General features: G+C 41.8%; 2 protein-coding genes across 3 annotated transcripts in view; both read right to left on the bottom strand.

Annotated features, from left to right (window-relative positions):
• Window positions 1-237: 237 nt before the first annotated feature.
• On the bottom strand, window positions 238-4996 carry cdv3 (carnitine deficiency-associated gene expressed in ventricle 3). Of its 2 annotated transcripts, XM_010899770.4 has the most exons (6): window positions 4862-4996; window positions 4546-4755; window positions 3280-3356; window positions 3062-3192; window positions 2605-2767; window positions 238-2486 (listed from the first exon to the last, which is right to left on the bottom strand). In XM_010899770.4, exons 2-6 carry the CDS (start codon window positions 4750-4752, stop codon window positions 2357-2359), a joined length of 708 nt encoding a protein of 235 aa, XP_010898072.1. In that variant the 5' UTR covers window positions 4753-4755; window positions 4862-4996; the 3' UTR covers window positions 238-2356. The 2 variants fall into 2 exon arrangements, with proteins under 2 accessions (XP_010898072.1, XP_010898071.1); XM_010899769.4 differs by having other exon boundaries at window positions 4546-4996.
• Window positions 4997-8009: 3013 nt separating this feature from the next.
• Window positions 8010-25868, bottom strand: part of tmem108 (transmembrane protein 108) — a 59625-nt gene continuing 41766 nt past the window's right edge. The window contains exons 3-5 of the mRNA XM_010899768.4: window positions 12300-13577; window positions 11386-11540; window positions 8010-9982 (exon numbers count right to left, since the gene is read on the bottom strand). Of these exons, the coding sequence (XP_010898070.2) occupies window positions 9866-9982; window positions 11386-11540; window positions 12300-13577 (1550 nt within the window). The 3' untranslated portion in view covers window positions 8010-9865. The remainder of the gene's footprint in view (window positions 9983-11385; window positions 11541-12299; window positions 13578-25868) is intronic.

Genomic DNA, 25868 nt, shown 5'->3' with positions numbered 1-25868 from the left:
GCACCCCTTGGGGTCCACAAGACCAGGACTGAGAAATACCGCTATAAATATACTGCACAGTATATTCTTAAATTTAGGGGGGAAAAGTATGGTTGTTTGATTTTTGAAAATACCATCAAATTGTGGTTAATGAAATGCAGTACTTACCAGTTGCCAATATTCATGCAGTGGTAAAATTTTGCACATAAATCTCTAGCCTACCTGGAATAAATGTTAATAACTCAGACAAGACTTCCATCACAAGAATCACTATTTATTTTGTTATACTGGCCTTTTATGACCTATTCTCAGCAGACATTTTCACTACTTCCACCTACATTTTGGAAGGGCTCCATAGGACTCTTCAGGTGCTACAGTATCCTCCAATCTTGCCATCCATTCGCAAATTAAAAGTCCATAACATTTTGAACAGCGTTGACAGAAACATTAACAAGTCCAACTCTTAATTCTAACCCTGTGTTCAGACTAAGCAAATGGAAATATAGTGATTCTAACCTAGATTCGAAGACGTACCAAACCTTTATGAAAACCTATTTGGTTTGTGAGAGTTGACAGGAATCATGGGACTTGGATCCCACAAAGCTAGACAGCAGGTACTGACTGAAACTCTCCAGGAATAGCTTTAGAAATCATTAACCTGCTCTAAAAACATTTGAAATGCTGGAACAATATACCAAATGTAATATATTTTAACAGGATTGAGAATGAGGGGAGGTCCAAGCTCCAGGGTAAATGTCTTGAACTTAAACCAGTGCTTCCCAACTGGTACTAAACTTTGAGTATTCCCAACAGAACTGAATGAATTCAACTCGTTAACTGAAATAGCATGTTTGTCCAGGGCTACAAAATTAACAAAATGCATGCTGTTGGGGGTACTCAAGGACTGGAGTTTAGAAGCACTGGAATAAAGCAATGCAATGAATATAGAAGTGAACAAATGTTTAATCAAAATGGACATCAGTATGACAGGTCCTACTTACTGTTATGTATTACCATTGAAGGGTCTTTTATGCTGTAGATACTACAGTAACTACAAGACCCTTTCGCACATGTAGCAATACACCAAGCTACTTTCTGTTCACTACACGATAGTGTAGCACATTAAAATGATAGAAACACAAAGGACTAAACCCAGGACTAAAAAGGTAAAAACTCAAAACATCTATCTAAAGGAATGACTTCAGATTAGAAAGGAGGAGCTTTAATAACAGTTTGCCAAAGTTAATATTCAAATAAAAAAGGGGAGCATGTGAAACAGTGGAGATGAAGGACAGTTCGTCGGTGTAATCTTCAGACAATCTACAACTCAAAGCACTACATTCTTGACCAGGGAAGGAGGTTGGTTGCTCTTTATCTGGTGAGATCCAGGAGGCAGGCAACAGCCCATGAGACGACAAGCAAGTTTCTCTCCGCAGGACCAAGCAGTTTCTCTCTCTTTACAGTAAGGCCACGTTTAAATAGTCATTCTAAATGAGGACCGTAACTTCTCTCCTGTGTCCACAGATATTTGCAGGAGTCCCTTTCTTGAGGAAAAAACAAAATCTTCAAGTGTCGTAAATGAAAGAGCCTGGCGATGGTTGGCTCTTCTGCCGGGCTGGTGTTTGCCCTAATCAACACCAAGAGCCATGACCTACTCAAAAATGACCACCACAGCTATGTAACTGAGGTAGCCTCCCCTCACGTGCCCAAACCTTAACTCAAACACACCCTAACCAACCGTGTGCAGTTCATGTCACAACGATCTTGCCAAAAATATATCTATTCTCAACAACAGTTCGTAAATTCATCTCACAAATGATTTTTTTCCTCATCTTCTTCAATCCTCAGCAGTTTCATCATCAAAGTAAGTTGAAGTCAAAAGAGAAGTTGTGCCATAACTGCTGCTCTGAAAACAATCCCCAAAAGGCAACCAACCGTACGTTGCTGTTTGCTGGGGTTGTTGCTGCAGTGTCGTTCATATGGGTCTATCATATAGATTTCATAGATTTTTTTCCCCGTTTTTGTTTCAGTTCATCCCTGTTGCCAAAGCCCTTTTGGATGTAGTCCTTCAGTTTAGCCAACCGGGTGTATGCACTGTACATACGTATATCTGTTGATGTGGTGGAAGTGTAGATGTAAAGTGTGTATCTTTCTCTGTGTACATGGTTGAGCGTGTGAGTTGTATGTGTGTGTGGGGGTGTGTGTGTGTGTATAATGTATGTATTGCGGTGTGTGAAAGGGAGAAGTGTTCCAGTGTGGTGGCAGCAGCGCCAGCGTTCGTTGTCAGAACTGCGCTGTAGTTTGGGTACACACAGCTTTAGTTCACCCCCCTCTGGCGGCTGGGTAAGACCACGCTGGATGGGCGGGTACAAAGGCTCTACTTGTCCCCCAGGATGGCGTACTGGTTTCCAAGCTCCAGCTGCTGCAGGGAACCCCCGCTGCCGCCCTCCTCTCGGCCACGGTTCTTGTGCTTCACCACCTCAAAGGTCTTCTCCATCTCCCTGTCCCTGCAAGACAAGTGATGGGTTTTTTCATTAAACAAACAAGGGCAGGTTTCTATACGCAGATGCATGCCCGTCTGTGCATGCTTCTCCAGAAAGGCTTGACATCCAGAGGTGCACCCACCTGCGCGTCTCAACGTGCTTGGAGCCAGCCCCCAGTGAGGGGAACTGTGTGTCGCTGAAGATCTCAGGGGGTCCCTGGTTTGGGCCCCGCTTGGTGGTGGTCAGACGTGCCCCGGGGGGACGGTACACACCAGAAGGCTTGGACTCAGGAATCTCTTCCACCTCTGCAGAGACAGGTGCAGACATTGTTTCTTTTCAAAAGGGTCTCGGCAGGAGAAAATGTTTATACCATAGGGCTGCAATTAAATCAACGGCCTGCTCTGGCAGTATATATAGTGTCTATATAGGGACAGCCACAGTAATAGTTAGAGGTTTTCACACAGAACCTTAAAAAAACAATTTATTAAATGAACCATGGGAGAAAGAACTAATGTGTAAATACTGCAGCGCTGACTTGATTAAATGAGCCTGAAGTGTGTTTGAACGTGATACAAGGAGCAGCAGAAAGGTGTACCCACCAACAGGGGCAGCAGCAGGGGGCGGGGCACCGGACTTGTTCCAGGGCCCTGACATTTTGTCTCCGCTGACTAAGATGATCTCTCCATCCTCGCCGACCTCCTCTTCATACTCCTCTTCCTCCTTTTCGTCACTGACACAATCAGCGGAAACATGACCAGTCAACGATCGCAGTGCCAGCGCGGACGTTTGCCAACCTCTCTTCAACGTTCACCCTTACCTCATCTGCAGAGCTTGCAGGCGGAGTCCACTGTAGTCCACCTCCTTAGCCTCAAACTCCTTCCACTCTTCATCTTCCTGCAGACAGAAGATGGCTCATCAGTTATGCATGTCCAAAGACTGGTAGTTTAGTGTAATGCCTTTCCATTGCGGTCATTGTAATTTCCATCAATAATTAGGCATCATTATCATAAGTAAAAACAATATATATTAATAGTAGCAACTGCATATTACGCTAGGAAGAAATAAGAAAGGTTAACATTGTGAGGATCAAGATAGAGGCTATACCAAACATGAACGTTAATATGCTAACATTCCAGATCGACTGAAAATACTGTACACCCTACTAGTGAACTTTATTACCATAAAGCTCTACCATCTCTGTGCAGTTTTCCACCGTAAACAATAAAAGCTGGAGGCCAGAGACAATTTCGCAAGACAAACCATATGTAACGTTTGCCTATGAGAAGAATATTCCAGGCCTAGTAAACGTTCTAAAAACATATCGTGTCGTCTTCCCCGCTATGTCTAAACGAATTAGTTAGCTAGCTACGTAGTCACATTCGACTCGTCACCAGTTACTTTTAAAATACATGTTGCTGACTATATTAACCGATTTGTCACGAGGTAGGTCACACTGGCTCGCTAACTAGACCTTGTTTCACCTTTCGAAAACATTACTAGCTAATAACGACTAGCTAGGTACGTTACTGAATTAACATTAGCAAGTGAAATAGGTACGATATGCAACTACTAGAAACATGATTAACGTTGACAATGAAAAAACGCACTTGCGTGGCCTACAGTACAAATCATCGAGAAAGGGCAACTAGTCTACGGTACTGTGCTCTCTGGCTGGGATACATCGTGGTGTAGTTGGTGTGGCTAGCATTGGGGCTACATTTTATTTGATTACTGTGTAAGTAGCTAATAATTAACTACGCATGGAACGTATCTAAACCAAAAAATCTAAACGTTACATAGTCAAGACTCATGAGTTAGAACGTTAGCCGTCTTCGCTATTGCGCAGCTAACGTAACCAGACAGCCACATTATTTATTACCACTACACAGTCATGAGTCATCACCGTTAGCAGGCGAAATTAACTTGGCTAACAAATACTAGCTATGTACAGAACAGCTGGTTACTCTACGGTAGCTGCTAATAATATGAGCTACAGTAATTGCTAACTAGCGGTGCTACGTTAGCCAGCTAAAGCCAAGGCAAAGATCTGGACCCAGTTCCCACGTTAGCTAGCTTAGCCTACCTTCTCCGGCTGCGCATCTTGATTTTCGTTTTTCATACCAGACTTCTCCTTTTCCTTCTTGTTTTTTTTCAATACAATTGGTGTTGGTCCAGCTGCAGTTTCCTTTCCCTTGGTGCCCTTTTCTTTCTTCTTCTTTTTATCCCTCTTGGCAAAGAAATCATCCAGGCTCTTCTCCGGCGCAGCACCACCCGTTTCTACATCCGCCATTTTCTATCAGAAATGAATGCAATGACAATGTAAATTACAAAACGCCAATTTAAGTAGGTTGAAGGGGACGCACGAAATTCTTATTCGATTAGAGTTACAAACCAACTACCCTTCTAGCGTGAAAAATAGTGTGCCGCTACTGTCTGTCCACCTGTCTTTCAATATACCACATTACCAATCTTGGACTCGGTTGGACTGCGCTCGCTCACTATTTGACAGGCTAACCGGATGTACAGCCAATACATCTAAAGATGCCCCGGACGAACATGAACAGAAACGTGCCCCCAACTGAGTAGCGTCATGCTGGCAACATTAGAGATTCCGTAGCAACAAGAAGACTTCCGGTTTTCGGATTTTGCTTTCAAAATAAATGTCCGCGGTAAAACGAGAATGTAATAATATGAAATGAATCTATTTTGCCACTTTGCTTGGTGTTCATTGTAAAAATGTACTGTAGGAAATGTTCAGTAGAGGTCTTATTACTCTTAAATATGATCAAATATGAATTGCTGTCAATGTTTTGAGAGGTACATTTTCTTAAACAATTAATAAACTCAATTTATGTCAGCTTTGAAATAATATGTAGGTCTCTTTTATTTAGAAATGTTCGTGACCTGGAAGTGTTTTTTTAATGTTGCTCACAAGACGCTTATGGCCCCAAAAACACTGGATCTCAAAAGTGTTGCATAACAATTTACTTCAGAAATATATTATGTAAAATATATAGATACAACTTTCACCAATTAAATGTCATGAATCTGAATCTGTTACCATCTTCATCCACTGCCTCAAGCCTCATCTGTTCAAACAAGCCCCTAGCCCCTGGCCTTTCCCTTCATCCAGTGTCATGTCTGAGTCCTTTTCTTTACGTTAATGTGTATTGTCCATTCGCTCTCTGTTTGTTTTGTATCAGATGTAAAGCGTCTTTGGGTCCAAATAAAGCACTATATAAATGTAATGTATTATTACTATTATTATTATGTCGTTTATAAATGTGTATTTCCCTATCACAGAAGTCTGGTACCACAGAAGGTTTACTCCAGGATACTGATAATGGTTTCTATATGTTAAGCATAGAGTAGGACAGAGGACCCATCTCTATATTTTTAAACACCAGTAAAGTTAGGCACAGGGAGGTGCTGGTTTTCTTGCTTTATTTGACAAGAAGGTGGAGAAAGAAGAAGAGACTTTTTGCTGAAAGAGCACTGGGCCGGATTCAAACCCATGCTTCCGCCAAATGTGCTCCGGAGGCAGCAGCTTACAACTGGACAACCGAAAACCACAGATGTGAATGTTTCTTTTGAAAAAAAAAAATCCAACTTTCCATGTTTAGGATTTTTCATAAATTGTTATGCAGTGGAATCTATTAGAAATTGTTTATTACACACACACGTGTGTAAAGCCCAATCTGGTTTTGTCAAAAACAATCAATGACCAAAACTAAAATTAAGAATGAATGCTGCTAATAGATCACATAATCACTCAATGACAGATTATCACAGAGCCACTCTGGTTGCATGATCATCCAGCAGAAATTTCCTTCCAGCTGAAAAAAAAAAAAGTTCCACCTAGTAAAACAATAATTTAGTTAGAAGACATAAATAGCCACAATAGATGTTATCCTATTGAAACAGACAGGGCAGTGCGTCATCCTCCACAAAAGACCTGCGGCATACCTGAACCTCATTTTGACTGTGATTGGATGGTGAAATATCTGATACAGGAGCTACACTCAAATCACAAAGTTTTACACCCTAAGCCCTCGCCACCTTCCCTCTGAGGAATCCCCATCCAAACCGGATGCAGTTTCAATTACTATCTAAGCTTTCACAATTGTTGCCTCCTCTGCCCTTATTTAATGTGAAGAAAAATGAAATGAGTACAACATCTTTGTTCACTTGCAAAAGTGAGCTGAAATAAAATATAAAAAGTACCCACAAATCAATACAAACTGTAAGGGTTGAAATGTATATAATTTAATAAAATCTCTTGGAAGCAATAATTGCAGAATGGAGAATTTTCCTTTTGACAGCTATCTGAGCCGAGGAGCCACTAAATCTTCGGAGGACTGAGGAGATTGGAACTTTACATTTAATCTCAAAATGTCTATAATTGATATAATTTCACACAGACATAATGGGTTGTTCTGCAGTACATTGGACTTGCGATTGATTACGGTAGGCGCATTCTGCGAGGGAGAGTGAGGGCGGGGCACAGGGGTGGGGCTGTTGATTTTGCGGCTTTACGGCTTTACTTCCTGCTCGCTACTGCGCATAACTACTGCGCAGAACTACTGCGCAGAACTGGTCCCAAGATCGCTATCTGCGCAGACGCAAGTCCAAGATGTCAGTGCTGTATCGGGACACTGGCGGCTTCAGTTTTCACCAATGGAAAAGAGCGAAAGGGCGTCGTCCATTTTTTTTACAGTCTATGGGTTATACTAATGACAGTTTTATATAATTAAAACATTGTCTTCAATGTGAAATGAAAAACTAAGGCAAAATCTTTCACTTAAACCCCAAGCATGGTCTAGGCTTGCAATGTTGTATCTCTGAGTTTGAAAACTGTGCCTCAATGGAGATGTCATTGGTTAAACAGCCTTTTCCAAGTTACGCAAATTTACAATGTGAAAAAAGCCTTTGGCCACTAGAGGCCTCTAAATACTCTCTGTGGCATTAATTTGTGCCTGCCAGGACAACTCTTACCAATGTTTAGTGTGGAGACACTACCTTGTTAACTTTATATACTGATCCCTGATCAATGTATTGCTCGTATTAATCACTAACTATGGTACAAGAGAGAATCCCTTTAAAAAATATATTTAATTTTATTAATTAGTTACTTATTTTCTCAAACCCCGCATTCCTTTACAATAAAAGTATTGTGGCAGCTTATTCTCTGAATGGAACTTCAGACTGAAACATACCCTTTCCCGCTTTCCATTAAAAGATAGCCTTCGCTTAGAAATACATTATGCCCTTTTCCAAACCTCTGACATAGAAGTCAAACAAGAACAACAAATAACATTGAATATAAACATATTGTATGTACACATTTTTATCAGTGAAAAGGATAAAGTGAGCTCTTCAATTAACTCCAAATAGTGAAGCTTGTAAGAATTGGCAAAGTTAGGTATTCAATGACAGTGAGGCCAGGTGTGTATAGAATGGCCCCTGACCATATCCAGCAGAGATGAACAGAGAACATTCTAGAACACTCAATGGTTTTGCTGGGGTCAGCAAGGCAATGACACATTGTTTTGTCCAACAAGTTTAATGAACATCTGCTCTCTTACCGATTTGGATGCAGCCAGTTGTGATTCTTCTCGTTATTTTGTTCATGGACAATTAACAAAAATAAGTATTATACAAGGACATGAAATAACATTGAATAAAAACATATGTATGCATTTATAACATGGATACGAGACAGTGATGGCTCTTCCATAAGCTGCAAATACTGAAGCACATACAGCCGTTTAGACAGTTGACAAAATAAAATCCCCAAAATATAAAAATATATATGTGGTTTTATCCCAGTTTACACATGGCAGTGGCACAAATAATTACTCTGGAGCTATTATGCCATTAATATGCAACGTTACCAGTGGTCATCACAGTCTTAAGGGAGGAGTGTAAGGAGTAAAATGGGTTTTAATCAGTTAGAGGAGTACATATTGAAAGCTTTTCTCTTTTATTGCTCAGCAGTAAAAAGTACAGTGTATGCTACGATACAAAAAATAAAATGTTGATTGGACACAAGATACACCCCCATTCTGTAGTATGGCACGGCATGCTCTTTCAGCCTCAACATTCAGTAGATTGACAACACATTTAACAAAAAAAATTGTCCACAAGTTTTTTTTAAACACAAGTATGATTTAACAGATAAGCATTTCAAGCATGATAAACATAAATTGTTTTAATAATGAAATATAATATACGTATGTTTGATTAAACTCTGCCACAGTTGTGTGCTCACAGTTAATATTAACTGTGATTTTTTTCATTGGTCATGATTTCTATGTAATTTTTACATCCATCAGTTAAAGCAACAATCATTCAATATCTGTACATTACAGTAATAAACACAGTTAACTCTTATGGACAAATACTGTACTTATGGAGGGAGTTTAGATCATTTTGGTCTCACAATTATTTCTAAAGGTTAGAGGGCCAACTTTAACAAACCTTTTTATATGCCAAAACCAGAACCCACTCCATACCTTAAAAAAAGAAAGACAGGCAGACGGACAGAGACAGACAGTGCACAATCAAGCACAGCCACGTGCACACACACACACACACACACACACACACAGACAATTGGAAACATACAAGCACAGAAAGGGCTGTAACAGTTGTTGACTGACAGCTTGACAAAGGGAGTTAAGACATGAATGTGGTCCCTCTACTGAGAGGCTGGTGACACGCGAAGAGGAAAAAGCATTTGAAAAGTCAATTCCATTTGGTCAATACAGATACAACACTATACCTCATGGGCATTGTCCCAAAACTATACCACTGTTCCAGGTCCCCCTACTATAGATGCAGTTCAAATGATTAACTGTCTATAACCTGTGCTAAATCCTGGCCTCACAAACCTTGCCCTAAACCTCTATATCGCCTCATGTACGTAGGTGAATAATTCAAGTTCAACAGGCTTTTCAGTAAGTATTTTGGGTAAAAAAAAGAAAAAAAGAAACAACATTCTTACAGAATATCTCTCTAAAGCAGAATTTAGTCGGCGGCATCCACAATGCACTCACCATTAAGCTACTGTAAAAAAAAAAAAAAACTCACACATACTCTGTAGTTTATAAAGACATAAAAACCCTTATCACAATTCAGCATTTGTAGAAAATGTACATCAGAAAAATATGCAGGTGCACCCTTTTAGTAAATAGTGTCTGATTTTCGCTCTTCTCTTAGTCTTGTCTATGTATTCATAATATACAGTATAAAGTAGTCTCTGAAGATTTATCACATGTATAAAAATGACAATGACAGTGGAGGGGAGAATGCCGTGGTGGGGGGACTTTTATTATGAAAGTCAGACTTTTATTTATGAAAGTCATGTTGTAATGGTACTATCAGAAGCGTCCTTCTCCTCTCTAGATGTCGCAGGCCTTCTCTCTGTTGATGAACAGGGTTTCCTGGCAGAAAGGGTTTACCAGCACCACCCCGCTGTCACTGTAGTCCCCATTCGGGGGTAGACAGGTCTCCTGCTCCTGGAACACGCACATAGATTAGCATGGGCGCCACCACATAAATGTGTGTTTCATACCATGTACAAACTATAAAAGAGATAAAAGCTTAACAAAAGATGGTGGACTGAATATACTAACAGAGAGAAAGAATTTAGAGGAAACTAGAAGGCAGGAGGGAGGGGAGCTTGGCTCCATGACACAGAGAAGATGGTAAGAGGAGAACAGGGGTGACTCAGCAGAAGATGCAACACAGCAGAGAGAGAGCAGAGAGATAAAGGCTGTGACTCAGCTGAAAGACATAACAGTGGGTGGGGAGGGAAAGAAAGCTGAACGAACAACATCGTGATTCAAAAAAATAAGCCCTACAGCAAGAACTGAGACAAAGGGAGGCTGGAAATAGCCCATAAACCTGTACATGTACATCACTCTATATAGTGGGTATATAGCAGCTGCTTGTACTCCTGTAGCCTAGTATATTAGGTTGCACAGGAAAAAGGCTATTGCAGAAAAATAATGCAATGTTGATTATAATGGACATAAAGATACATTAATTCAGGATTAATCTCTATGGTAACAGCATCAGGCATGTCAGTGGACCTTTAGGGAAATTGTGAGAGGAGATAGACAGTGGGAGGATGGAGAGAAAAGGGAGATGAGTGGAGATGTACAACAACAAAACACCTGAGGGTCACGATGAGCACCCTAAACATGTTCCAACCTCGTCATCCTCCTCCTGCCCCACCAGAAGAGGGATGGAGGGATGAAGAGAGAGAGACAGCGATGGGGCAAAAAAAGAGATGACAAACCAGAAAGAGGTGTGGTCAGTATGCAAATGAGAAATGGCAAGGGGAGCTGAGGAGGATGGCAAATGTCATGGCAACAGCAACAAATATTTCATAGGAACAAAAATATGTCAGGAGTTAATTGAAAGGTGAAGGACTCCATAAAAGATAAGCTGAAGAACTAAAATGATCCCATATGAATAGCTGATGTTGGGCCATAATATTATTGCTGTACTGTGTGTCTTACAGCAGAGGGCACTGTGGTCCATATAGACAGAACACTATAGACCTCACTTCTTCTAAACTATTCTAGCTACTTGGCAACAACACATAGCTCCAGATTTACATTTTCTGTGTCATTCCTGAATTATGAAAAACACAACTGTTTGAGTTTCCTAAATAGGTAGTATTTAATGCTGGAATTAATATAGGCCACAAATTCATCAAATCTGCAGGTAATTCTGAACTGTAGTCTACACTATCAAACAGATAGACACACATATCATATGAAATGTATTTTATACCAGGCTAATTCTGGGTTCTACAACAACCATTAATGTGTGTGTGTGTATAAATAAGTCCTTATTTTACTAATCATTACACACAAGGGGCAGTTGATCTAATCAGGACTGTGTGTATCACCTCAGTGTTGTCAAGACACGTTATTTCGCGTGGCAGCTCCACAGCATGCCTGTTGAAGTAGTCCATAGTGATGGCATTGTTCCAGTAGCTCAGGTTGTTTTCCTGGTTGGAAGACTTCTTCTTCCTCCTCATACAGCATATGGTCAAGAGGACAGCTGAGAGAGGATGGATGAATGGAAGGAGTTTAGTCAGTTAGGATTCTCATGAGCTATTGCACATGCAGCTGGCGACACTTCCCTCTGACCTAACAAACTCCAATGCCCCAAGGCAATGGAAGGGACATTGCCCCAGCCTTATCCTTCCTTACTTTCCAATATAGCCATATAATCATTCCAAGAAATGTGCATCTAACTTGAAGTATGCAGAAAAATGTGTATGCTTTTTTTGGACTGTAAAGAACTGTCCAGTTTTTCTTTTGGTTTCCAGGATGTTTAGCTATTAACTTTGGGTGTTTGGCAGATTCAATCCCTCTCTTGTATCAATAAAGCTTAGCTTTAAATAGCAAAAGATATGGCTTAAATAAAATATAAAATAATATAAACTGAAGAACTGAAGAAAAGAGAGGAGGAGGCAAAGTCAGTACAGCCTCTGAAATACTAGAACTAACGAAAAAAATCGAGTATTTCAGTTGGGCTCTTTCATTATATAACATAGTGCCTCAGTGGATAGGCTGGGTGGTATGAAAGAGATCTCAGCCTCCTAAAAGTGGTGCGTAGCTTTATACTGGCTCAAACATGATTTTTCTAACCTCGTTGCCTTTGAAATTATTTTTCTCTAAGGGGCTTTGCATTCATTCTGAGATTGTACTAGAAATATTCATCCCGCTTAGAGGGAAATGGAGGTTCAGTATGAAATGCTTTGTCATCACAAAAAAAAAGACGTTTTGGCATCAAAGATTGCTACTTGATACTCACAGCATGAAGACACAGGCACGCTGATGGCCAACACGATCCACACAATGTCCATCTTGCTCAGGCAGATGGTGCTGCGTGACAGTGGCGGGTCAAAAGCAGGGCTGGAGTCATTAACCCAGGGGTCCCTGGTGGTGGTAGGTACCAGGCGGTTAAGGAAGTTCCTGCTGGCCGTGGAAGAGGGCTCGGTAAAGGACGAACTGTTCCGCTGGGACATGTCCTTGTCCAGGCTGCCCTCCGCACTGCTGTTATAAGTACTGGCATTGCTAAATGGCCACCATGAAACAAGGGCGGCTTCGTCTGTGGCGTTAACCTGAGGGGCGAGTGGGGAGCCCCCTTCACTGCCAGTCTCCTGGGCTGTGGTGTCGTTGGTTTTGGTAGCATTGGAGAAGAGAGGGCTGGGCTTTGGGGCCAGACTAGGAAGGGCTTCGGGGGAGGGGGATGGAGAGGCGCGTGCTGGGGAGTGGGGTATTTCTGAAAGGCTTTTTCCAGTTGTGAGCTCCTCGGTTGGATCTTCATTGCTTGGGGGGTGCGCCTGCCGTGCGGTAATGGTGTGCGGTCGGGACAGCTTGGGCGTGGCTTGAGCATGCTCCCTGGGTGTCTTGGGTACGGCTCCAGAATCCACTGAGGAGGAGAGGGATGAGGGCTCCAGCTCAGCTGTGAAGTCTTGCTGACTGGGGTCTGTGGGTTCCAGGGTACGTCTTGGGGCCGGGGGACCACCAACCTCCGGGCTCAGAGTATCCCCTCTCACTGAAATCATGCTGGGCGGGGGGGCATCCTTGCCATGTGGGCCAGGGCTCAGAGGGCTGTGGCCCTGGTTAACAACAGCATTCAGGCCACGGGGGCCGGAGTTAGGCACAAGGACCTCGTCTGCATGGTGAGAACTGTAGCTGTGGACCGGCTGGACAGCATCCGAATTGGGGAAGTGGGCGCTCTTGTCTGGGCTGGGGTCTTGCTTTATTGTCACAGTGCTAAGAGTTACTGTCGCCGCAGTGTAAGTAAGGCTGCTTTCACTGGCTGGAGTCACAGTCTGCCCAAGGCTGCTGTGATGGGTCAGATGCCAGCCCCAGGAGCCATGTGCCGTGGTGGGCCAGATAATGGGTAAGGACCCCCGCTGGAGGGACGGGGCATCACCCCCGCTGCCGGAGCCCTCCAACTGCTGGTTGGGGGGGGCACTGTGGGGCTCTACCATGGCAACAGGGCCCTGGGTAGTCCGGCTTGTGTACGGCTCCTGGTTAGAGGACGCCAGGCCCGCTGACACTGCCAGGATCACTAGGACGCCTACAGAGGGAGAAACAGAACATTTAGTGATAGAATGTGAATGTGTGGGTCTCCTGAGGTTTCCAGCTTAGCGTACTGTGGCACAAACACTGAACCGCGGAAGCTGAATAGGCTGTTTAGGAGTCCGGGGGGAGCGTTACATCCTTGTCCTGCATTCATTAAAACCCATCATGCTTTAATCAGCTGTCTGCACAGTGTTTGTCCATTGCCTGGTTTGACTAGATTACTTTATTAACCTCATATTGCTGTGTATGCGTGTGGCAGGGATGGAGTCTGCCCAACATAATTAGGATGCAAGAATCCTGACAAGGAATCCCAATTTCCAATGGCACAATGACAAAAACAGCATGCAATTATTGATTGTATTTATTTTCAGGTGGCACTAAGGCCTGAATCTGAAAGGCCTGCTGAGAGACTGAGATATAGGATGCGAGAGCTAGATAGTAAAGTCGGACAATGTCACTGTAAAAAGCCTGGACCAAAGGAAAAAAAATGTAGCGACAAGTTAATAGAGGCTTTTCGGGGAGAGCCATTTCAAACTATTACAACATTATCTGCACAAGAGGCGGAGAGGATAGAGAGAGGGGGCGGAGATAGGCGGAGACAGAGAAAGAATTGAAGAACTTGTGGGACCTAATTAATTTCCCCACTCGTTTCCCACCTTGTCTTATTGACACAGTTAAACATGTTTAATGTGAACACATCAATGCAGTCCCCAACGGGGGGTGGGGGGGGGGCAGGTTCCACACCCCCAAGTGCATTAACTAGCACAAACAGGCAAGCCACCAAGAGCACAAAAGCGCCACTTAGCAAATCGGCTGTGCTACATCATAAGAAGAATATTTCATCATAGTGTAGTATTTCAAAGCTGTACTACCCATAGGTTAGAGGGAAGAAAGAAAGGATGTGTCATACAAAAGAGCAAGAAACCTGGCTGACGTGTGTATGGAGGAGTGTGAGGAAGTAGGTAGAGACTGTTCAGAGGAGGAAACTGTGAGAGTGAAAATTTGAGAAAAGAGACAGCTCACAAAAAACATAGACAGCAGGACAGAGTGACAGATAGACAGAGAGACATTACATTCATAGAGAAAGAAGGACAGCCAGGTAGACAGTAGGATGGTAGACCTCCAGTCATAATAACAAAAAGTTGGTAAGATTTATTTTTGTAGTTCCAAATAGTTGGTTTATCTTCATTGTTTATGTTCTACTGTATTTTAAAACAACATGAAACTAAGGGATATTTTTTATAATCTACTCTTTAGTATTGGTTGTAGTGTTACTGAGCCACTGCACCTTTAGATGTTCCAACACTGGCAAAACATCTGGGGGCTTATCTACTCTTTGGAAATCACACCATCAACCCACACAATCAGTCACAAACACAAACACACACATTCACCCTTATTCTCAATGCCACCCATGTGACCGAGGTGTTGTAGCTATCATATCGCCACGGCTCTACCTTAGTAACTATGGAAACCAAATTTCGTTTTCCAGATGCTGGGAGTGAAGAGATAGGAGAGTGAGACGGGGGTAATTGATAAGAAAAACAATACTGTTCTATAGAATGCTATAGTATAGTACTAGCAGAATTATATAGTATTCATATAGTAAACTGAAAACTAAAAATACCAAGTAAAAGCTGGTATATGAGACTGTCTTAAACTGGTATTAGAAACAAGAAACTAGTTAAGCCTAGCTCAGTCGGCCCACAATAGAGAGTGCTACCCTCTCAAGATTCAAACCCGGGTCGCCCACGTGAAAGGCTGTGTTGCTAACCACTACACCTAGCCTCATGTGTCTATCCTGAACAAATCCTATTTTGCCACTGGCTGTTTTAACAGTTAATTGGCCATTTGTGAATGACATTGATACAGTTAAACTAACTAACGTTTACCTCTACCACAAATAGCGTCTATGTATTGTGTTTGCCACTAGCCGTTTTAACAGTGTATTAGCCAGTAATAAGCTTTACCGGTATCTACTAACTTACTGGAATGTGTCTCAAAATCTAAATCTGGGCTTTACACTCAACTTTCATCTCCTGAATCATATTCCTCCCTGCACAACAAGTTGTGTCTGAAATGGCGCTTCTTTTTTATCGGGGCCCGTCTGGTCCAAAGTACGTCTCCATTCAGAATATAATGCCATTTAGAAAACAAACACCATTTGGTTCCTCTGGCTCGCCTAGGTATTGTATGTCTTCAGTCTCTCCATTTTCCAAGCCCACCAGAGATGCCTCAGAGCCATAACTAGAAGATAACACAGGCAGGATGGTTTGATTTATGATTAGGACTCCCTTAGAGATGGTCCATATACTCTGTAGGATAAAAACATTTGCTAAATGGCATTTGTTAATTATAGTAATAATGAGTAACAATGAACATAAAATCTTATATTTTGGCCTGTGGTGCATATTTGGTTGGGACTGAGCACACATTGTCATTTACCACAAAGACCTGGGTGAGCAACCCCCTTGCTCAGGGACAAAATAACAGATTGTTCCCCCTCGCCGGCTCTGGGACTCAATCTAGCAACCATTCGGTTACCCGTCACACACTATAACTAGGCAGCCTTGCCATAGTAAGAGAACAAGAAACCAGGCAAGCCTAGTTCAGCTGGCCCGCAATAGAAAGTGTTGGCATCTCGAGATACGAACCCAGGTCGTCCCAGATGAGAGGCTGTGTCGGTAACTACGACACCACAAAGTCGTACATTTGTCGGCTGTCAGTATAGCTACTTGTCTATACTGACACCCGGCATCTGTATATCCTGAACAAATCCTCTTTTGCCACTGGCCGTTTTAATAGTTAATTGTCCATTCGTGAATGACATTGATACAGTTAAACTGACTAACTTTTCTTACTAAGTTTACCTCTACCACAAATAACGTCTATGTATTGTGTTTGCCACTGGCCGTTTTAACAGTGTATTAGCCAGTAATATGCTTTACCGCTACTACTTACTGGAATAGTCATACTGAGAAATTGTTAGCGAGTCTGCCAAAGCTATTTCATTTCATGGCATAGGTATTTTTTTCCTTTAATGGCAAAACAACGTACTTCGTGATTACATTTATACAGTAACTATCAATAAAGGCGACGATAACTGTTTCATCAAGTGAAAAGATGACAGAATTCTGGAATCTTCCAGAAATAATTAATAAATGTCATTGCTCTCAAAAGATTCGACCTTAAGTCCACATGAGAGGCACTGTCTTTAACCACTATGCCACGAAATAGAGCATTTCAGCAGTCGCTAGACTTCATTGAGGATTGTGTTAAACTGACTAATGTTTCTTAAGTTTACCTCCACCCTAGCGTCTATGAACTGTATTGCTTTTGTCACTGGTCGTTTTAACAGCTTATTAGCCAGTATAGGCTTACTAGTATCTACTAACTACTAGGAAATCACAAGAATTGAGCAATTGCTAGTGAGACTGAAAAACTATTCCATGCCAGAAACAGTCGCAACAACTATGTTGTTAAGCCAGCAAATTTGTTTGTCTATCCTGACCCAAAATGCATGCATGGATGCGTACTTCGAAAAAACCACCAGAAACAGTCGCAATATAACTGCAAATCGTTTTATTTCAGTCTTACTATAATGAAGATACTAATGGTTTTAGCCAGCGAAGTACTCGTCTTTGTGGAATAATTCATAATGCGTACATCGCTTTGCCTACGAGGAGATATGAATTCGGGACCTATAGTTCACAAGTCCACGTCTCTAACCACAAAGCTATTTCACTCACTCACTCACAGTAAGTAAGTAAGAGACATTCACTCTTCTTAGCCGGTTCCGCTTACGCGGTCCGGCAGAAAATGCGGTTTTCAAGAATCTGAGTTACTCAACAAAGTTTGCCATGCAGCAGCCTGGCCTCAAACGGCATCTAATCCCCTCAGTCACAACACGACTCGGCAACCCCACCCTCATTTGCTCGGGAAATGCGTGAATAATACATGAGCTCATCTAACAACAAAGTGACAGCAGTGTTTACATCCGATGTGTATGCACACACACAGCCCAGTACACTCCACAGACGGATGCATGCTCATTCACGTTGCCCTGGTACTCCTCCTCATCGGCAATAAACATATTCCCTAATATTCATATGGGAACCTGCTGCCGATCATGTTTTATTCAGCAGCTCATGTGAAATGTAACAAGAAGCAAAAGAAGGCCTTTCCACTTTGTTGGCATCAAAAACACATTGCGAATAGCCTGGAGAGGAGTCTGTAAGTATTTTGATAACATTTCTGGAAGGCTATGTGTAAATGCAATCATCAATTAAAAAGAACAGTAATTTGTTTCTCTTGAGAAGCATTCTGAAAAACATACACTTACACTATAGGTAACATAAGATGGTATGTTATGGTTATGGATTCATTATGTTCAGATATAAAGTTGTCAGATTCTCAACTATGTCTTTCGGGCAGCATACAAAAAATGGTGTTATGCATAATAAATATAATTAGAGAAAACTGTATGCACTAGACCACAAATATAATAAAGACAGGCCAACCATATACTGTGAAAGGTTAGTGATCTGGTCATTTTGAAATGGGGTCTAAGAGGGCCAATTTGTCACAGAAAATTAATAAAGGGACAGCAAGCTATTTTCTTTTGACCTTCATGAGATACCAAGTGCACCTGGCACAGAAGCAAGAAAGAGCATGCATATCATCTGTATATTCTGTAAGCCTTACCATGCTAATGAATGGATAGTACTGTATAGATGTGGGTATAACATAACTTGGAAATACAGTATAATAAATACTGAGGATTATGTAATAATTGGCAAGCTACCATGATGGTAATCTCTGTGAAAATTCTTAATTTAAATTATGATCAAACTAATAAACTCACACTGAACTGGTTGGTTCTGGAGGTCCACTAGGTTTCCACTGAGCTAGGGCGAACTGTTTTTAGTTTTCATGCTCAATACTCTCTAGGCCTCCTTGAAATTAGAGTCAATGATCTCCCTTTTTCAATTTAGATCCTTATTGGAGCGGGTAATCTGTGACAAATTGTATGTGTTTTGACAAATTGTAAGTACTGTTATTTATGTGTCTCAATGGTGACTTCCCTGAATAAATAAAAGCTAAAATAAAATAATAACATTAAAATTGTAATGGACTATTGGTATGTCTTTGATAATCAAACAGTAGAAGTTAACAATAAGCATTCTGTACAATAGTCTCAAGAAAGTTAAACTCACCCTGTCTTCCCCTCCTCATCCTTTAACAGTGTGCTCCAAGAGATTGGTTTTAAACATTCATGTCTTTTTTCCATGCACAACAATTTCCATTTGCAGACAATAAAGATTTATTGAATTGAATCAAATAAAAATTCAACTAAATTGAATTATGTGGGTTCTCTGTCGGGTGAATGTGAGTACAATCCTGGTGACTGATCTTATGAATGAGGGTTCAAGGACCAAAACTAAGGACAGCGTGTCTCCAATCTCAGTATATATCTAGCTCCACTCGCTAACTCACTAAAACTAGTTCTATGAAGTATATAAACCAAACCATTTTGCAAAGTGCAAAGTTTATTTAAACTTATAAGCACCATTCACCTGTTTTCACACATATTTTGGTTTCATTTTGGTTTTTGCAAAACCCTACACGCAACCTTCATTGTAAAGCAAAATTGTAACCATCAAATCATTGCAATTCAAACACTATCAACACATAGTTGTCGAAGAGAAAACACTAAAAAGCCTAATTAGTCAAACAGCTATCAGAATGTCGGCATGAATAAAAGGGGCCACAGGTAATCTCATCTGTGTTTTAGAACAATGGATGACAACATCAGAGTAAGAGAATTAGAACGAGAGGAGGTGGATGAGGGAAAGGAAGAAGAAAGTAGGAAAGTAAGATCTCTTATTAGATTTGTGACACAATACTAGACCATGTTCTGGTACATGGTATGACAGTGGGGTAAGCTGGGTTGAGAATATAGCCAAACCTGAGCCGTTTCAATTATTGGTTAAGGGAATGTGATGGTGCAAGTGGAACGAGTGCGTAAAAGAGAGGCAAAAAGGAAACAAAACGAACAATTAATATATTTACTTTAAGTTACTTTCTTTTGGTAGTTCGAAATAGGCCCACCAGCATGGTAGCAAACAGACAGACAATACTCTGCGAGGGGCGGTGGGTGAACAACAGTAATTGGAAACAGGTGCATGCGGAGTAGATTAGGTAACAGTAGCCCCTCCCCCAGGTGCGGCTCCTGATGCCGCCACACAGGGTGAACCTGAAGCGCTCTAAGAAAAGCGTCCATCAAGCCTGTCAGGGGTTGAGTGAACGGCTCCAGGGTGCCCTCCAGCAAGTGTCTCCACTCCTCTAATGCCAACTTCACCGGCAGTAGCTCCCAGTCACCCACGTCGTAGTTCCTCTCTGCAGCAGACAGTTTCTTTGAATAGTAGGCACAAGTGTGGAGCCGAGAGGGGTTCCCGTGCTGCTGGAAGAGGACCGCCACACCCCGACCTGGGACGAGTCTACCTCAACTGTGAAGGGCTTGAGAGGTCTGGATGTGTAAGGAGAGGGGCTGTGACCAACCTGCCCCTCAGGTCAAGGAATGCCTTCTCCACGTCCGGGGTCCAGCGGAGGTGTTGAGGTCGGCCTTTCAACGACGAGAGTGGTGCTGGGATAGTGCTGAAGCCATTCATGAATCAGCTGTGAAAGTCGGCAAATCCAATGAAGTTCTGTAGCTTCTTGGTTGTTTTCGGGGCAGGCTATGACCTCACTGCGTCCACCTTCAGCTCTTCCATCTTCACGCCCTCTGGAGCAATGTGGTATCCCAGGAAGGAGATGGCAAACAGGTGGTGTTGTTGCAGGCGCTTTAACACAGACGTGGGCCACGTGTAGATCTTGTTCATCGGGGCTCTCCACGGACATGACACCACACGTCACCATCGCTGCTGCCACCACTCTCCTGCCAGTGGTTAGTACAATGGTGAGGTGGAGCGCCAGAGAGGAAGGGGAGCTGCTGTGCCACGTGGAGACGTTACAGGAAACCCCATTATTGAAGTATCATTGGTTAGGCTGTGAATCTGAAAGAATATTAGGTACTAGGCAAAGGCTACAAAATAATACCAAAGTGTTTGGATATTCCAGTGAGCTCAGTTAGATCAATAATCAGAAAGGGGAAGATGCATTAAAAGGGATAAAGAAAGGGAGAGAAGCCACAGAGGCCAACAATCACTTGAAGGGGCTACAGATTTAGGTGGCTGGAAGTCGAGTGAAAGTGCACAGTGCTGTTACTCAAAAGGTATCATCTGAAAGCTTGATAGTGACCCATTTGAAATGTGGGGAAATGATTTATGGTCAGAACAGACAAAGATTAAGCTTTTTGGTCAAACATCATGCTGTGCGGGATGCTTCTCATCACAAAAGATCTGTCTTGTTAAAAAATACAGGAAGAATGGATGAAGTAAAATACAGGGAAATAAAGCAAGGGAACTTCCAAATATCACCAAAAAAAATATTACAAATGAAAACAGTATTTTAAAATAAAATATGAAATGAAATAAAATGTCAACATACCATTTGGAATTCAGTAATATGAGATAATTTATCAGGAGTTATAACAATTTTGCAAGGCACTGTATTTACCAGTTGTGTCTGTGTGTATGTTTGTGTTCATGTAGTGGGTTGAGTGCGAGAAGTCAGACCAAGCATATCATTTGTCACGGTGCTCTTCTGGCTGGCTGATGGAGTGAATGGGGAAGCAGGAGAAACACAGACTGAGAGCCCTGTGTAGTGTAAAGTCAGAGGAAAAGCACTGGAAGTGAATTAACCAGTGAGATGATCGAGAGTACAGGGAGAGTGAACAGGGATTTTATTAACATCCATTATTGAGTGTGCTGAGGTAAGAAGGGAACACGAGGAGGAACGAGGTGAAGGAGCCAGAAAAAAAAACTTGACAAAGCAGGACATCGTCTTCCATCGCTATCCTCATTGGTCCTCTCTTATTAAAGGTTGAGACCCTTGGACTAGTCTGAGCTTGTACAACAAAGATTGAAGTGGCACAGATGGGTTGGCAACTGTTCAAACTAAAATCTGACTACAGTGGAACTGTTTTGCCCAGAGCCTCTTTACTCTTAGCTCTTATTTTTGTGTTGTTCATAAACTGTTAGGATTGGGGGGTCAGTTAAATAAAAAATTATTCAAACTCTGATTAAATTATAAATGTTCTTTATTCAGTGTTCTTTCTGAATTGAGTGGTATTAAAATGGGATTGACCTTAAAGTCAAAGTAGACTTTTTGCAAACTGCAATTACACAGTACATCTTACCTACCGTGGGGAGAACAAGTATTTGATGCACTGGCGATTTTGCAGGTTTTCCTACTTACAAAGCATTTAGAAGTCTGTCATTTTTATCATAGGTACTCTTCATCTGTGAGTGACAGAATCCAGAAAAAATCCAGAAAATCACACTCTATGATTTTTAAGTAATTAATTTGCATTTTATTTCATGACATAAGTATTTGATACATCAGAAAAGCAGGGCTTAATATTTGGTACAGAAACCTTTGTTTGCAATTACAGAGATCATAAGTTTCCTGTAGTTTTTGACCAGGTTTGCACACACTGCAGCAGGGATTTTGGCCCACTCCTCCACACAGACCTTCTCCAGATCCTTCAGGTTTCGGGGCTGTCGTTGGGCAATACGGACTTTCAGCTCCCTCCAAAGATTTTCTATTGGGTTCAGGTCTGGAGACTGGCTAGGCCACTCCAGGACCTTGAGATGCTTCTTACGGAGCCACTCCTTAGTTGCCCTGGCTGTGTGTTTTGGGTCGTTGTCATGCTGGAAGACCCAGCCATGACCCATCTTCAATGCTCTTACTGAGGGAAGGAGGTTGTTGGCCAAGATCTTGCGATACATGGCCCCATCCATCCTCCCCTCAATATGGTGCAGTGGTCCTGTCCCCTTTGCAGAAAAGCATCCCCAAAGAATGATGTTTCCACCTCCATGCTTCACGGTTGGGTTGTACTCATCCTTCTTCTTCCCCCAAACACGGCAAGTGGAGTTTAGACCAAAAAGCTATATTTTTGTCTCATCAGACCACATGACCTTCTTCCATTCCTCCTCTGGATCATCCAGATGGTCATTGGCAAACTTCCGCCGGGCCTGGATATGCGCTGGCTTGAGCAGGGGAACCTTGGATTTTAATCCATGACGACGTAGTGTGTTACTAATGGTTTTCTTTGAAATTGTGGTCCCAGCTCTCTTCAGGTCATTGACCAGGTACTGCCATGTAGTTTTGGGCTGATCCCTCACCTTCCTCATGATCATTGATGCCCCACGAGGTGAGATCTTGCATGGAGCCCCAGCCCGAGGGAGATTGACCGTCATCTTGAACATCTTCCATTTTCTAATAATTGTGCCAACAGTTTTTGCCTTCTCACCAAGCTGCTTGCCTATTGTCCTGTAGCCCATCCCAGCCTTGTGCAGGTCTACTATTTTATCCCTGATGTCCTTACAAAGTTTTCTGGTCTTGGCCAATGTGGAGAGGTTGGAGTCTGTTTGATTGAGTGTGTGGACAGGTGTCTTTTATACAGGTAACGAGTTCAAACAGGTACAGTTAATACAGGTAATGAGTGGAGAACAGGAGGGCTTCTTAAAGAAAAACTAACAGGTCTGTGAGAGCCGGAATTCTTACTGGTTGGTAGGTGATCAAATACTTATATCATGCAATAAAATGAAAATGTATTACAAAAAAATACATACAATGTGATTTTCTGGATTTAAGTTTTAGATTCCCTCTCTCACAGCTGAAGTGTACCTATGATAAAAATTGCAGACCTCCACATTCTTTGTAAGTAGCAAAACCTGCAAAATTGGCAGTGTATCAAATACTTGTTCTCCCCACTGTATCTTCCCAACCATGCATTCTTTCTCGCTACTTGTGTGTTTGGCAAAGGTTTGCTCAACAGGAGTGAAAAACGTTACTTTAGAATCCAATGTTTATTTAGATAATTTGACCATGAACCAGGGCTTGTCAACATGGGTATAAAAACACTATGTTACAGTACAAAGTATAGCCTTATATAACAAGTATATCTTTTTTATTACAACCCAATTATATTCAATACAAACAAATATTTTTGGAGGATTGACGTTGTAAAAATGCTAACTTTGAAAGCTAATGTGACCGCTAACGACAACCCTGGCAACAGGATACAGCATTGTACAACAGTGTGGTAAAACAAAGTAATAATATTCAGGATAACCAATGGAAAAAAAACTCTTGCTGCTGTTTAAATTCACTTGTAACATTCCAAACGGATGTGATCGTTTCATCAACTACAGATTGCTATCCTTTAAAGATTGATGTCTTAAGGGAATTGAGGATTTGGTAAACATGTCAAAGAAAAGGGAGACAACTCGACTGTTTTAGAGGATAATTCATGGAGGATATATCATCCCTGATCTTGACTCCATCTAACGCAACATTAAGGACACAGTCACATGATTCACTGTTTAAGGTCACCATTACATTTGATTGAAAGACCACGTCCCACCCTGTTGCTAGGCCTGGGAAAAGGGCAGGAGCCATCATTATCACAAGCTACAAGCTGTTAACATCCCTCTCTATCCCTCTCAGACACCCACCTGATCGTCTATTTACTATCCTGATAATGGCAGGGAAGAAAAACAAGGAAAACTACAGTTATATGACACTCTGGTTTACATCACTGATATTAGCCACAAAAACTATTCCTATTAACCCAGCCAAGAGATTTATCACAGGGCTGGACAATGTAAGCAGTGAACTAGCTGAATTACAGGACAGTGTTGATGACATGGAGGGAAATGGCACATAAATAAATCATCCAACTGAATGTCTTGTGCACTTGATCCGATGGCTTCGTTCCATCCATCAGTATTAGAGTCAAGTATCAGTGCCTACAAAGACAAACATGGCTATCCAGTGGCAGGGATTGTCATTGGGATCTCATTGGTCAGTGTTTCAAATGAAATCAAAGTATATTGGTGCATATAGTTTAGCAGGCAGGTGCTGCAAAATGATCCTAGCTCCCTGTTAGACAGACGGGAGTCCATACTCACAATCAAACTAAATCAATGGTCCAAAAGGCAGTGTGTTTCAGAACTAATACCTACCCTAAAAACTGCTAATGTACTCTGGATTGTGACGTAGGCCTTTTTTATCTCATAATGCTCACCTCCTCTCTCCTCACCACCTTCTCCAAACTATTATGAGTCTCAGGCCGTAGTCTAATAGAGATGCATCTTATATACCAGTCCAAGCTAATCTCTCAATCCACTGTGTGTAGCAGAGAACAGATCAGTGGCCATCCCCTCGCCTTGCTGTGAGGATTCCTCTCTGTGTATTGCTGTCTCCTTCTCTCATCCATCTATCTCCCCCTTTTCCTCTCTCTCTTCTTTTCCTGTTTCTAGCTCTCTCCTCTTTCTGCCTGTTTGGATTCATCTATTAACAGGGTCCATATACCATATAGAAAATGTCATGAAGGACACTTCTCCAATCTGCCCATGTAGCAGGCGAACCAGTGGTCAGTGATTAGGTCACAACATTCCATTTTGCAAATCCTAGAAAATTTGACATTCCCCAAAATAGGTCCCATAATAAGCAGAATCATCCATCAACAACATTCACGCCTCAGTGGCTCTTCTGCTGGCTGTGTACTGCATCGTACATAGGTTCCAAACAGCGCCCTATTCCATTGCACTTCATGAGGAATATGGGGATAATTGAGACTCAGATACAAGGCTGTACACTGCTGCTTTGTCTGCATGACGGCAGCCTCCAAGCAAAACAGTCAGAGGATACAAAAGTGCCCTAGAACCAACACAGTTCATACTCTTGTTCTGGAAGCAGATCTGCCCCCAAGACAAAAAATATGTAATTAGATGCCTCATTGCCAAGGTTGGATCTTACATTTTATAAATGGGCTGGATACTCAGATCAGAGTAAGTCTTTTCAGAGTTTTCCCAAACCTAAACCAAAACCCTAACCATAACTTATAACCTTAAGCCAAAGTTAACATTGAAAATAACTCTTACGGGCCTCAACCTTAACACATTGCTTAACATTTTTAAATCTAAACATCACTTAATCAGATGTAAGCTCTCATCAGTGAGTCAACAAGTCACATCATTTATTATTTCACAGCAGATCTGCTTCGAAAACCAAAGAGTCTAACATGCCGGGCACCACCAGGGCAGATAATCATTTCACATTTTGCCCAGATTATTATTATGGGCGCTAAAAAAAACATATATAGCTGCTGTTTTAA

Source organism: Esox lucius, chromosome 21, assembly GCF_011004845.1.
Source record: "Esox lucius isolate fEsoLuc1 chromosome 21, fEsoLuc1.pri, whole genome shotgun sequence".
Classification (NCBI taxonomy): domain Eukaryota; kingdom Metazoa; phylum Chordata; class Actinopteri; order Esociformes; family Esocidae; genus Esox; species Esox lucius.
Note: the sequence above shows the minus strand (reverse complement) of the source record. Positions and strands in the feature narration are given on the sequence as shown.

Bases quoted from the DNA above. Each gene is read 5' to 3' on its own strand.
- cdv3 (XM_010899769.4), bottom strand. From the start codon at position 4,752: ATGGCGGATGTAGAAACGGGTGGTGCTGCGCCGGAGAAGAGCCTGGAT. The intron at 2,768-3,061 runs GTGGGTACACCT...CTGTCTCTGCAG, and splicing joins CCCTGCTGCTGCCCCTGTTG to AGGTGGAAGAGATTCCTGAG. The intron at 2,487-2,604 runs GTGGGTGCACCT...CTTGTCTTGCAG, and splicing joins AAGCACGTTGAGACGCGCAG to GGACAGGGAGATGGAGAAGA.